Here is a 13,161-nt window from a genome sequence, read left to right on the forward strand (position 1 = left end):
AGTTAAACCCAATGTTAATCTCATTGAACGCAGGGCGCGCGAGACGCATTCACCCTACAAGCCTTTAAGTAACGTACCACGCCAGCATAATGAAACAACTCAAAGTGAGGCTCATATCGACGCTTCTTGTCCAACTTGGGCTTCTGAAAGTTGGGTGACTTGCCCAGGTGGTTGTCGTACAACTTGGCTTTGAAGGTAATGTCCGAGGCCTTGGGGAACATACACTCCTCCTCCAGGATGGACATGATACCCAATGGCTGAAACGAGAGAAAAGTTATCAAACTTGACAGTGAGCCTACACGTTCTACGTACATGATCTATTAGCAGGAAGCCATTTACTGACGCAGAATTGTCTAAGTGGATGCGAATTAAGAAACAATAAGGTCCAAGAGCGTGCGCCATCAACCCGCAACTTATTATGTCTCTTTCCACTACTAATCAATAGCTCTACTTGCATACTCATTGAATCATGCCCCATGCCTGGAGCAGGCAAACAGTGTGCCCTAAAACGTACCAACAGCTGCACAACAGCTGTACAAAATGTTTTCAAGTGTTAGCAGGGGGGGCTCCGAAATAGGCAGGGGCAACGTTGGTCGCATATGAAGAAGAAGCAGTTCCTCCTCCCCCGCATTAACATGGTGAGGTGCAAGAAAGCGCAGTAGAGAGGATGTACCTCGATGCAGAGCTAGATCACAGTTGGCGCCATAGGTGCACTGGAGACGATTTTGTATGGGACCTATTGCCATCGGGACCTATTGCCATCTTTAATAGCTGTGTGAATCCAGATCACAGGCTCTGCGACTAGCAAGGGAAGGGGACGAGTGCTTCAATATGAGACTAGCGGCATGAAGGGCTTAGGATGAAAGGGGCCATTGAGAACTGCATAGTGACTCTGAAGACCATGCTCTGATAGGCTTGCTGCTAAGGCCCTGGTCCCTAAAACCCAACTAACAGCGACGTATGGGCGAGGCTTCTAACTTAAATTCCTTCTCCACCTTTTCTCTGAGGTTGTGACCTCAGCATATTGTTTGTACAGTGCATCTAGGGCCTTCTTTGCCTTTTTCATGGGGCTACGGCTTTGCGTCCTGTTTATGTATCTAACCCCTTCTTTACCTTGTGCACGTGGTCAATGCGCCCACGTTTGCACCTCTAATCCCTTCTTTGCCGTTTCCGTGCGGTCAGCACCCATATGTGTTCCTGTAGCGCTAAAACCTTATTTACCTTTTCTATGAGGCCATTGGGCCCATGTGTGGTTTGTCGCTCTAGTCCTTTCTCTACCTTTACCATTCAATCAGATCCCATTAGTGTATATTGTAACTCTAATCCCTTCACTTGTTCCATGAAGTCCATGTGTTGTTTGTAGCTTTAACCCGTGTACTTTTTTCATGGGACTGAGTGTCTGTGCGTCCCGTTTATGTATCTAAAGTCTAACCCCTTCTCTACTTTGTCCAATGTATCGGATCCCATGAGCAATGTTGCCAGCTCCAGTCCCTTCTCTCTCTTTCCTGTGAGGTCAGAGCCCATGTGTGCTGTTTTTAGTTCTAATCCCTACTTCACTTTTTCCAGGAGGTCAGTGTGCTTGTGTTTTGTTTGTAGCTCTTGTCTCTTCTCTACCTTTTGCACCACATCAGATCCCAAGTGTGTTGTTTCTAGCTCCAACCCTTTGTTTATCTTTTCACAGCGTTGTCGGCTATGCATTGTGTTTGTCTCTTCTTTACCTTCTCGATAAGATCGATGCATGGCTGCAGGTCCAAGCCGAAGTCGATGAACACCCACTCAATGCCCTCCTTCTTGTACTCCTCTTGCTCCAGAACAAACATGTGATGGTTGAAGAACTGTTGCAGCTTCTCATTGGTGAAGTTGATGCACAGTTGTTCGAAGCTGTTGAACTGTAAAGTTGAAAATAACCATAATTAAGGGACATATTTGTGACATATGAATTTGATCAGCCTTGTCATCCTCATTAGTGCTCAGTTGTGTAGACATCACTTTAAATCTAGACACGTTATTGGATTTTGTGGTCATTCAATTAGCGTGAATGCGGGGCTCTAACGACAAGGCTAAGTGTGACCCAGGCTCTTGCTCTGGTTCAGCTCAACCTAACTTGAGGATTTTGACCAGTCCAGCTCTATGGGGTGCTCTGGGCTTCTTTGGGGTGCTGTGGTGCCTTCTCCAATGATCTGATTTTGAAATGAGTAAGGTCTCTGTTTTCAGTGTCAAAACCAAGATTTGAGTCCGGCTCAAGTAGGGCAACTAGCGCACGGGTGAGTTAATGACTTGTAAACAAGTCCGGAAACTTGCAAAGAACACCACTGTGAACTAAAACAACTGTAGGTGCTTCTCCATAGGCACCATCACCTCTGATTCAATTTGGGAGATGACAGTTCAGTCTGGTTTTTTTCTTTGTATTCGGGGACTTCTAGTCTTGGATTTATAATGGGGGAAATTCGGGAGAACATGCTCCAAAATGCAAAGAAAAACCAGGACTGGATTTCTGTCTCTCGAATGGAAAGGAGCATGTTGGCATGTATGCTTCTCAGATAAACAGAACGGCGCAGCAGCGCTTAATTATAAGCTTGCAGAAGAGTTCCAAGTGTCCCCAAGTTCGCTAGCTGTAGCACAGGAAGAGCTCAGGGTTTCCCCAGGATCAAGCAGTACAGCCAAGCGTGAAGGCTGACATGAGAAACCCAGTCTCTTGGTTCAAAGGCCTACAATGGCGCCTGCAAATCCCCTCCTCCCATGCCTGCAACAGAGAACAAGACAGATTCTGCAAATGTGTGCAGCCCAACATTGCAGGGGCAGTGGGCTCTGATGGGAACACCTGCCGGGATGTTTGTGCAGCGAGTTCCTGAGATCACTGCAAGGCTTTCATTCATACATTTGGATCAGCAATGCTAGACTAGGATCCCCCCAACTCCCTGCCCTCCACACACCCTCTTAACCCCTCGGAGTCACTTTATGTGGCAAATTTGCCTATTTATTTTAAGCAGGGAAGGGCTTGTCTAATACTTATTTCTCCGTGTGCAGCATTTAGAGCTAACATGTGAGACATCTCCCTACATCACATGTGTTGAAACACTCCACAATGCATACTATATTTAGAACTAGGATTTGTCAGATTGACCTGTACATTCACCTTCATTTTGGATGCCTTTTTCAGACGGATGTATCTTAGATGTAGATTTTCAGAGAAGAGCAGCCAACTGCTGCTGATGCTACAGAGTCCCCCAGCCTGTGTGCCATGATGCAGGCTACTGGCAATTTGTACCAGCAAAACCCTTCACCCGTGGCCCATACCCAGCAGCAGGCACCTGTCCAGAGAAACGTGCCAGCCACCCTCAGATGGCCACTGCCCTATTTTCATCTTGCAAATATGGTCACGTCAATGGCAAAAGACTTCTGTGAGTGGAACAAAGCGGGGAATAAGGTCAGCAAAGTGGCTAGAAAAACTAACACTGTTCTCGACGCCAACGGGTCCAAGAACACAGGGTGAGGATGTTCTCGTTCTGCTGAAAGTGTGAGCTCTGGAAGGACTGTGTAAAGGTAACACATTTTGTCCAATCCTGCTGCCGGAAGTGGCTTTCTTCCTTGGAACAGTCACAACCCTTGGTCACTGATTCCCCTGCTGTTGCACCAGTTCTAAGCAGTATGCTCTAGAGTACGCCTGCTCATGCGCCACCGGTTGAACTTCGCTATGCATTGCTAGACTGAGACGACATTTACCTCAAATATTTCAAACCCTGCAATATCCAGTACACCGATGAAGAATTGCCTGGCTAGCTTGGTGTCCAGGGTTTTGTTGATCCGGGTCACCAGCCACTTGAACATGCGGTCGTATGTTGCTTTGGCGAGGGCACCAACGGCGTACACGACCTGCAAGAGCACAAGACATGTGACACTTCACTAACAAGAAGAAATGATTGAGCTTTAGAGTAACAGTACGGATCAGCATACACAGACAGCACTGCTGCCCTTGTATTAATGTCCCCCAATGATGATTTCCAAATTTAGTGGCCCCCTCAAAGCTGGCAACCAATGGTACACGTCACAGAACCAACTTCGTTTTTCTTGAGAATGATTAGAGCGATATGTTGGGTAACCTCAAAGTTCTTGCTGTTTTAAGGTCTAGAATGTAGGACATGGGAACACTGTCCAGTAGTTAAATAATGTGATGTGTAGTATATCAGAAGAAGGGTATAAATATTGGTAATACTGTAATATAATGTAAGTATGCTTTAGGCTAGGCTTGTCATAGGTGGCAATGTTTGTCGCACCCCCAAGGAACACCACAAAGCCTATACACTCATGGGGTATGTTTATTGCAGACATGTATATCACCTACAAGTCCTCACCTCCTCTGGGGTTAAAACACGCTCACCTGAACATAAATCCAAATCCAGATTAACACATTGTAGGTGAGGCGCGAACCCAGTGTTTAGCGCACACCCGTCTCCCAAGGCCTATACAAATGCGCTCGTCTTGCCATTTGCACATATTCTCTCTCATCTACTATTGATTAGCAGGAAATGTGCTACGATTACCGCACTACCCGTACCAGCAACAGTTCTTTCTACATATTCCAACCATTTAGAATGCCCTTATCCTGTTGGCTTCATTTTGATCTGAACTGCATATATATCAGCATCCCAAAAAACAGACCACCTGAACATGGAGATGTATGCTTGTCTCGATCCATGCCCATGTTCAAAACTCAGACGTGTGACTGACCCAAGCCATCTCCTTCAGCATCGCTCGGATGAGTGTCGGAAACCATGCCGGTGCTCAACATTTACGTTGCTCTGTGTCCCAAACCATGCACCTGTTCTTCATGGAGATGTATGATTGCGCCAATCCACCCCTTCACTCAACACTCAGATATGTCACCATCCCAAACCATACACCTGATCCACGTGTAGAGGTGTGACTTTCTATAACTATATCCTTGCTGAATGCTAACGTATGTAATGATCCCAGACCATGCACCTGCTCTATGTTCAGATGTATGATTGTCCTAAACCATATCTTAGCTCAATCTTCAGATGTGTGACTATCCTAAACCATATACCTGCTCAACGTTTTGACCTTTGGTCACATATTCGTTGCCCACTTTGACTCTTGGATGGAGAAGGCCTTTGATGAGATCAGCTGAGCTGATTCCCATCAAGTAGGCGGCCTTGTCAGCACCTGGAAAACATAAAGAATTAAGAATCAGCTGTGGCTTGGACATTATTATATGTCATGTCAAATTATTTGTACAGGAAAGGTGGACCCATCCCTTCTGAGATACCCCACACAGGACTGTTTACCCGGAGTGAGTCAGAAAGTTAAGTCTTTGACCTTTCTGGGACCCTTGTGATCCTGAAGGAAATGAGCCACGCCGTTGCTGTACCTCGCGGGCCTCTGCGATAATACGTTTTGGCCGCCCTGGCCCCTGTGGCAGTCATTGACATTCTGCACTGTACAATCTATGTCCTTCTTGGAACCCCCAGAATCCTAAGAATTCATGAACTTAAACATATTTGTTTGTTCTTTTTGTGGGTGATTAACAAACCTAGGCACATATGGCAGTGTTATTTCAAATGTCTACTAGGGTTTGCATGAATGTTGGAAATCACAGAATAACATATATAATAATTTTAATTGTAATTATTTTATTATACTAATATCAATTCCAAAAGCCCCAATTGACGCTGAGGTTTTCAGAAACTTTCTCCATGGAAATCCTGAATAGATAAAAGATCAAATATGCAGACATCCCTCCCCCAAATAATGCCAGTTATGTCCCATGCCACGATTTGATCTTCAGACGATACATAGAAGACTTGCCCTGCTTGCCGAAAGCCTTCTTTCAGAAAATGTTTAGATAATGATAAATGGGTTTGGTGGCATTATCACAGGTAATACTGACAAATTCGTAATGTGGTCCTAGGTTTAAATGAGCTTGAAATTGGTTGCAGCATTTTTGCTTTCCTCAATAAAATCATATCCTCATTCTAGAATTCTCCCTTGTCTCTGGAATGGCCGAGAAAATAATCGCCCTGCGTGTCTGTCTGTCTGTCTGCTGGACACTTATACATTCCCACAAATGCATACCTAACTCAGCATGTCTAGATTTCCAATACCATTGGCCCGGTTCTATAGCCCTTCATTGCTTCTTCAATGCCTCCCGCATCCCAACACGTGCACAGGTTGCCCTCACACTCACTTTCCGTGCCGTCGGTCTCGGCTTGCTCCTCCCGCTGCTTCTGCTTGAACTTCATGTTTCCAAAGTGCATGACGGCCCCCACCATTTTATAGCTGCCAGTCTTCTCCTCCTGGCTGAAGCCCAGGATGTCCATTGCATGCTGGGAAATAAGAATAAAGAGGACAGGTAAGGCTCAGCTGTCCATTTGCATCTTCAGTATCTACAAGGCATGTGTGTTGTTGTGGTGTAACCTTGGTATTGATTCTGCTTGCCATCTGTGCAGCCCTTCCCACCAGTAAGAAAAGGACACCCTGTGTCCCAGCAAGCAGCAGCCCATTGACCTCTATGCTGCAGGACCTTCCTTGGCTGACAGTAACCCAGAAACCAACTTTTCGATGTTCTTTTAAACCTTCAGGGCTCCGTTTTAAAAAGAGACGCGCCTTACGTTTCCAAAAGCTAGAGAGAGACCAAGAGGCCAATATCTGCCATAGACCTTCTGGTAAAAGTTCCAAAACATGACAAAGCATATATTTTGGGACAGAGCATTAACCCTATAGAATTTCTCTGGCAAACTTCATCACTCCTGAAACTGGTCTTACACTCAGCCCAGGCTTCAAAACCATTGTCTACAAGAAAAGGTTTCTGTCTGCATTGGACCACCTTTTAATAAAGAGGTCTTGGGAACAAGGTTAGCCATTTTATACTAATCTAGAAACAATTAATCAGATATGTAGTCACAGACGCAGAGTCATTACCTCTCCTATCACCCCCATACCAGTTTTCCCAAGACACAGGGCCTGTATGGTTTTTGTGCAGAGGGTGGAAAAGGTTGGTAAAGTAGATTTCACCCTCCTGACAGTCCGGAACGGGGGTTCTTGGTGAGTGACCCCTGCTGCTTGAATTTCTATTTCTCTTTAATGTCACCCATTTCCTCAGCGGAGCACAGAAGAGTGGGTGTGCCTTGGCACCCTGTTTCCTCTGCTTGGGCTTTTACCCTGCAAATCCTTTACCAACATCTGCATTACACACTCAGGTTGAGGCACCTTCAGGGGAAAAAACCGCAGATTTCTGTATCCACTTTTCTTCTTCTCCCCTTTCTTGCATTTCATCCACGGACCGTGCCTTCGCCCTTTCTCTCCCTCCCCTACTCAGTATTTTCTTTGCTATACTCCCCGTCTTCATTCCATGAGGCATGTGAAGAATATCCCTTCACACTCCCTTCCTGACTACCCCTAACACCGTCACATCCCTCTACACCAGCCATTCCTTACTGTATGTCTGGCTTGTTTCTTCCTCCCCACAACCCCCAGCAGGTCTCCTACAGGTCCGCCATGCTGCTGCCTTCTTTAAAGTTGCTACTTAAGTTGTTTAAAGTTTCAGAAACTTTGACTCTTGGTAGAGTATTGCAAGCCTATTTTTCTGTTGTCTGACAAAGGCCCTAAGGACAGCCCATTCCCTGCAAAGGTCATACGATTGGTAGTCTCACTCCTTTCATTGCAGTGTTTTGATGTCATCGAGGTCCATCAGAAAGCACTTTTAAGAATAAGTACCAGTGGCTTTGAAACATGCAACCTTGTGCTCATCCATTTCCCCTGCCCCTCCAATGCAAAGCTTTGCGGGAAGACCCAGTAGCAGAACATGCGCGTGCAAGTGGCAGTTGGAAAGGTAAAGTACGTACATCCGTAGCCATGAGTTCTTCCCCATCATCGAGGTTGTCGACGGTGGTCACGCCTTGCGAGCAGAAGTGATAGTCGTAGGGGTTGGTGGACAACAGCAGCATGTCTGCAACACAAGAGTGAGATTAGAGACCACTTCACAGGGCCACTAAGGTCTTACAGCAATGCCTCTTGAGAAGGTGAAGGTCGGCCCCGAGCGACCGTCCAAGTAACGCACCAAAAGAGGTGGTGTGTGGTTATAGTCATAGTAAAGGCATCCTAGCAGACATGCAAAGTACAGACCGTGGTATTAAGAGCAGCTAAGGTAATGGGTGCGCACAGCATAGGTCAGCCACTCTCAGTTGCCATATAACCGTAAAGTGATTTAAGATAGTGCGGCAAATTCATATGCATGCCGGAGAGATGTGTGGATTACTGGTAGAAATGTATAATAGGGCGAAACCCAAAAGCCACTATAAGAAATAGTGAATTCTCTACCTAGTTTGGGGACTCGGATAGAGTATATATCAATAGAAGCTAGATACATACACAGCAGCACATCCAAATACGAACATTATCATTCAAAACATTTTTCAATTTATTCAAAAAAATATAAAACACAATTAAATACTATTTAAACACGTGACATAAAACAGCTTTAAAACAAAGTACTTGTGACACTACGACCTTCTAATAAGGTGACAAGAGTTCAATACTGATACAAAATCTTGCCCTCCAAGACCTAGTCATTGTTTGTACTAGAGTTACATTCAGATCTTTGGCGATCACACTTCAGCTGAACAGTTTAGTGAGACCTGATCCTGAAGACTATTGATGTCATATTCGTATCAGTATTGAACTCTTGTCACCTTATTAGAAGGTCGTAGTGTCACAAGTACTTTATTTTAAAGCTGTTTTATGTCACATGTTTACATTGTATTTAATTGTGTTTTATATTTTTTTCAATAAATTGAAAATGTTCGTATTTGGATGGGCTGTTGTGTATGTATCTAGCTTCTATTGATATATACTGGATTACTTGTAGGCCACAGGATCGAAACCACTGTGTAGGCTCGTAAAGAAAGCACATTTCATATGGGAAGTGGCAAGCCATTTTATTATTGCCCCTCGATGCAAGTGAAAAGTAGGACTGGGAATTAGTGTTACCTCGAAGCCTACATTGTGTACCTAAAAGAGCGAACCCCCTTAAATTCCATAAGGCATATGGCATGCCCTGAGAAAGGACACACAACCGTAGGGTAGGCTTTGTTTATATGTTTATCATTCTTCTATAGGTGCTAGCCTTCCAAACTACACACAAACTGGAAAGGCGGCGAAGGGAGGAGTGGGGCTACCAGCAATGTTAATCTTACAAGAGGCAAGATAGAAACAGGCTGGCCAAGAGGACACATAGGGGATTTCCCTAAAGGTCGGTGCACTTTGAGACAGCACACACTACCCATGCTCCATGCTGGACTGGTGGATATTGCAAAGGGCAGCATTAGTGTAAATAAGGGAAAATAAGTGATCCATACCCCCAGGCCTGTTTTAGGGTGTCTTGGCGTTTGTTGTGTAATTGTCCTAATGCCGGACCCAGCAAATCATGCAGGCACTGTGTAACCCACTTAGATAGTCGGTATTGTTATGCCGCTGCATGCCGCATTCTCCCCCTTCCCCAAGAGCATGTGCAGGATTAGGACCTGCAACCGAGTAGATCTTAGCGGGAATGCATGTCAGTGCAGTGTGGGCTAACCGGAATGGATTTCAGCATGTCAGTGCAGTGTGGGCTAATGCATGTCAGTGAAGTGTGGGCTATCAGGGAGGCATGTCAGTGCAGCGTGGGCTAACGGCAATGGATTTCAGCATGTCAGTGCAGTGTGGGCTAACGGGAATGCATTTCAGTGCAGCGTGGGCTAACGGGGATGCGCTTCAGTGCAGCGTGGGCTAACGGGGATGCGCTTCAGTGCAGCGTGGGCTAACGGGAATGCATTTCAGTGTAATGTGGGCTAACGGGAATGCGCTTCAGTGCAGTGTGGGCTAACGGGAATGCATGTCAGTGCAGCGTGGGCTAACGGGAATGCATGTCAGTGCAGCGTGGGCTAAGGCGCAGTGCTTTAAGTGGGCCGGGGCCTGCCAGAGCCGGGCAGTCTCCAGAAAGTGAGGCTGAGCCGGGGCCCCGGCCGCAGCCGCAACGGGAGATGCGCCCGCCATTATGTCAGGCAAGCTGACAAAACTGCCAGCCAGCCACAGGATGCTGAGGCTGGCTGGCACTTCTGTCAGTCAGTGTAACTTCCTCTGATGACCCCTCATCAGGGTCATCTGAGGAAGTTACTGTCCCTTTGTTTGCCCTCCCCAGGTCACTGACCCTCATGTGCTCCATGAACTAATATGCAGATTAGATCACGGAGCCCGCGGGTTAGCAGAGGGTGAAAGGCGCCTCGGGCTCTGTGATCTATCTGCTCGGAGCAGAGATCACAGAGCCCGAGGCGTCTTTCTCCGTTGGCAAAGCTTTATAAAAGATGCCTTGAATTGTGTACGTGTCAAAGCCATCTTTTAGAAACATAGAATTATGTTACACATGTCTATGTTTATAAAAGGTGGCTTGAAAAGTACACACACCATAGTAGTACGCATACAAACATATAAATGCTCACATACATTTATATGATTGTGCACCTTACTTTGAGTTTTGCACTTTTAGGCCACGCCCACAATGAAAGCCATGCCCCCAAACGAGGCCCCCCCTCAATTCCTTACCCCACTTAAGCACTGGCTAACGGGGATGCATTTCAGTGCAGTGTGGGCTAACGGGAATGCATGCCAGTGCAGTGTGGGCTAACGGGGTGCATGTCAGTGCAGTGTGGTCTAACGGGGTGCATGTCAGTGCAGTGTGGTCTAACAGGGTGCATGTCAGTGCAGTGTGGGCTATCAGGGAGGCATGTCAGTGCAGTGTGGGCTAACGCGAATGCATGTCAGTGCAGTGTGGGCTAACGGGGATGCATTTCAGTGAAGTGTGGGCTAACGGGAATGCATGCCAGTGCAGGGTGGGCTAAAGGGAATGCATGTGAGTGCAGTGTGGGCTAACGCGAATGCATGTCAGTGCAGTGTGGGCTAACGGGGATGCATTTCAGTGCAGTGTGGGCTAACGGGAATGCAGGTCAGTGCAGTGTGGGCTAACGGGGATGCATTTCAGTGCAGTGTGGGCTAACGGGAATGCAGGTCAGTGCAGTGTGGGCTATCAGGGAGGCATGTCAGTGCAGTGTGGGCTAACGGGAATGCATGTCAGTGCAGTGTGGGCTAACGGGGATGCATTTCAGTCCAGTGTGGGCTAACGGGAATGCATGTCAGTTGAGTGTGGGCTAACGGGAATGCAGGTCAGTGCAGTGTGGGCTATCAAGGAGGCATGTCAGTGCAGTGTGGGCTAATGCATGTCAGTGCAGTGTGGGCTAATGCATTTCAGTGCAGTGTGGGCTATCAGGGAGGCATGTCAGTGCAGTGTGGTCTAACAGGGATGCGCTTGTAGCTCGGGCTTGTAAGGATCATTGGTGTAAGGCTGGTGACTATGCTGATAACACTTGGATAATGTTCTGACCGCTGTGAGGGTGGCTCTGGGGGGTGGTCTGACATGCAGCCCTGACTACATGGCAGTGTGTTTGTGAGAGGGACGCATACACAGGGCTGGTGCTACCTCTCTAAGGGCCTAATTCACAGAAGCCTTTCATGATGGCAACCCCCCCCCCCCCCTCCTGGAAGGAACACGCCCTGTGAATCAGGGCTCAAGAGTCTGAACTGGAGGCCGCCCAGGCTGAGGAGTTGCACACCATTGCCACCTTTCTCTTGCTCGACTACCTCCAGAAATGGCATCAGAAAGGAAAGGAACACAGAGTAATAAACCATAATGGCCCACAGGACCGCGCCTATTTATGGTTTATGGGCTCCCCGACCCATAAGTGATTATATGTGCTGCCCGCTGGATGATTTTGCACTGTCTGTCTTCACTTGTGGTGCCCATTACACCGCGGGTGACTATATGCCTCCATATCACTGAAATGTGTTTTATGTTGGCCCTTTAGTGCCAATGGGTCAATCAAGTTTGCTAAGTGCGTTCCCGGAACTGAAGGTCACGCACGTTCTATGCACATGGTCCCTCCGTACTGCATGGCAAGGGGATAAGGACCTGGGGTCTCGCTCCGCCCCCTGCACAGGCGTGTGCCCCCTCCGTGGCTAGCGCGGCTCACCCTGCAGCTCTGGCTTCTTCCCAGAGAGGATCTGGTAGTAGACGTGGTAGCTGCGCTCGCCCGGCTGCTGGAAAATCACTCTGGATTTTTCCAGGAGATCTAAATGAAAGAGAAAGAGAGGCCTTTGTCAGTGTACATCGTGACATGGCCTCATGATACATGCCAGGGAGGAGAGTAGCAAGGATCGCTTACTTACAGATATCAATGTCCGAAGACGCCAGCTTCCCGCTTGGTCCAAAATGGATTCGGATGAATTTTCCCTGAAAAGTGATGTTATATTGTTTTTTTGCCTTTCAGCTGAGTGCATCTCACGCTGCATGCATGCAACACTGCATGCCATTGCCAAAGATACTTTCTTTTCTTTCGAAGGATATGAAACACTATGTTGTCCTATATTACCAAGGTGCAGTTCCATGTGAAATACAGTGCCTGTATTCTTGCTAGTCGTTCACCTGGGTTTGATATGATATGATATGGCATTTGTAACGCGCCAATTCACAAGTGTTTCAAGGCGCGAGTTTGGAGGCAGTCTGGGGCATACAAATCAACCATTCACCCACCCAGCCCACCACCTTTCCCGTTCAGCCACCCAATTCACCCAGTCGCCCAGTTCATAAACTCACTCACACTTCTGGGTTCAGTACTTACAAATCGCGAGGAGTTGTCATTCCGCAAGGTTTTTGCATTGCCGAAGGCCTCCATAGCTGGATTAGCTTCTATAATTTGGTCCTCCAGGGTACCCTAGATAACAAAGAGTAAAGCAAACAGAGGCATTCACTATTTCAGAATGGAAGACATGAATGTACTTGAATCAGTGAATTGAGAGATGAGAAGAAAGGGGTCTGGCATGGGCAACACCACAGTCACACCCCAAGCACTGCTTTGTTTCACCCCTCCACAGGTTCTTCACCAGGTGTCCTCCCACCATACTCTTCTAGCCCAGGCCCTTAACTTGCCCTTGATTGGTGGAAAAGACAGGCATTTTCCCTTAGACCGTCACTTATCCCCAGTAAAATCCTGACTCATGTGCAGAACTCGGAGTTAAGTGCAAGAATGCAAGAACCAGAAGATAGGCCTTCTCTGT

General features: G+C 47.0%; 1 protein-coding gene across 1 annotated transcript in view; it reads right to left on the reverse strand.

Annotated features, from left to right (window-relative positions):
• Positions 1–13,161, reverse strand: part of MYH7B (myosin heavy chain 7B) — an 84,762-nt gene that overhangs the window by 52,921 nt on the left and 18,680 nt on the right. The window contains exons 8-16 of the mRNA XM_069652259.1: positions 12,726–12,818; positions 12,274–12,337; positions 12,078–12,176; positions 7,863–7,966; positions 6,206–6,344; positions 5,066–5,184; positions 3,724–3,873; positions 1,719–1,889; positions 78–257 (exon numbers count right to left, since the gene is read on the reverse strand). Coding sequence (XP_069508360.1) covers positions 78–257; positions 1,719–1,889; positions 3,724–3,873; positions 5,066–5,184; positions 6,206–6,344; positions 7,863–7,966; positions 12,078–12,176; positions 12,274–12,337; positions 12,726–12,818 — 1,119 coding nt within the window. The remainder of the gene's footprint in view (positions 1–77; positions 258–1,718; positions 1,890–3,723; positions 3,874–5,065; positions 5,185–6,205; positions 6,345–7,862; positions 7,967–12,077; positions 12,177–12,273; positions 12,338–12,725; positions 12,819–13,161) is intronic.

Source organism: Ambystoma mexicanum, chromosome 3p (assembly GCF_040938575.1).
Source record: "Ambystoma mexicanum isolate Mex_15411 chromosome 3p, UKY_AmexF1_1, whole genome shotgun sequence".
Classification (NCBI taxonomy): Eukaryota; Metazoa; Chordata; class Amphibia; order Caudata; family Ambystomatidae; genus Ambystoma; species Ambystoma mexicanum.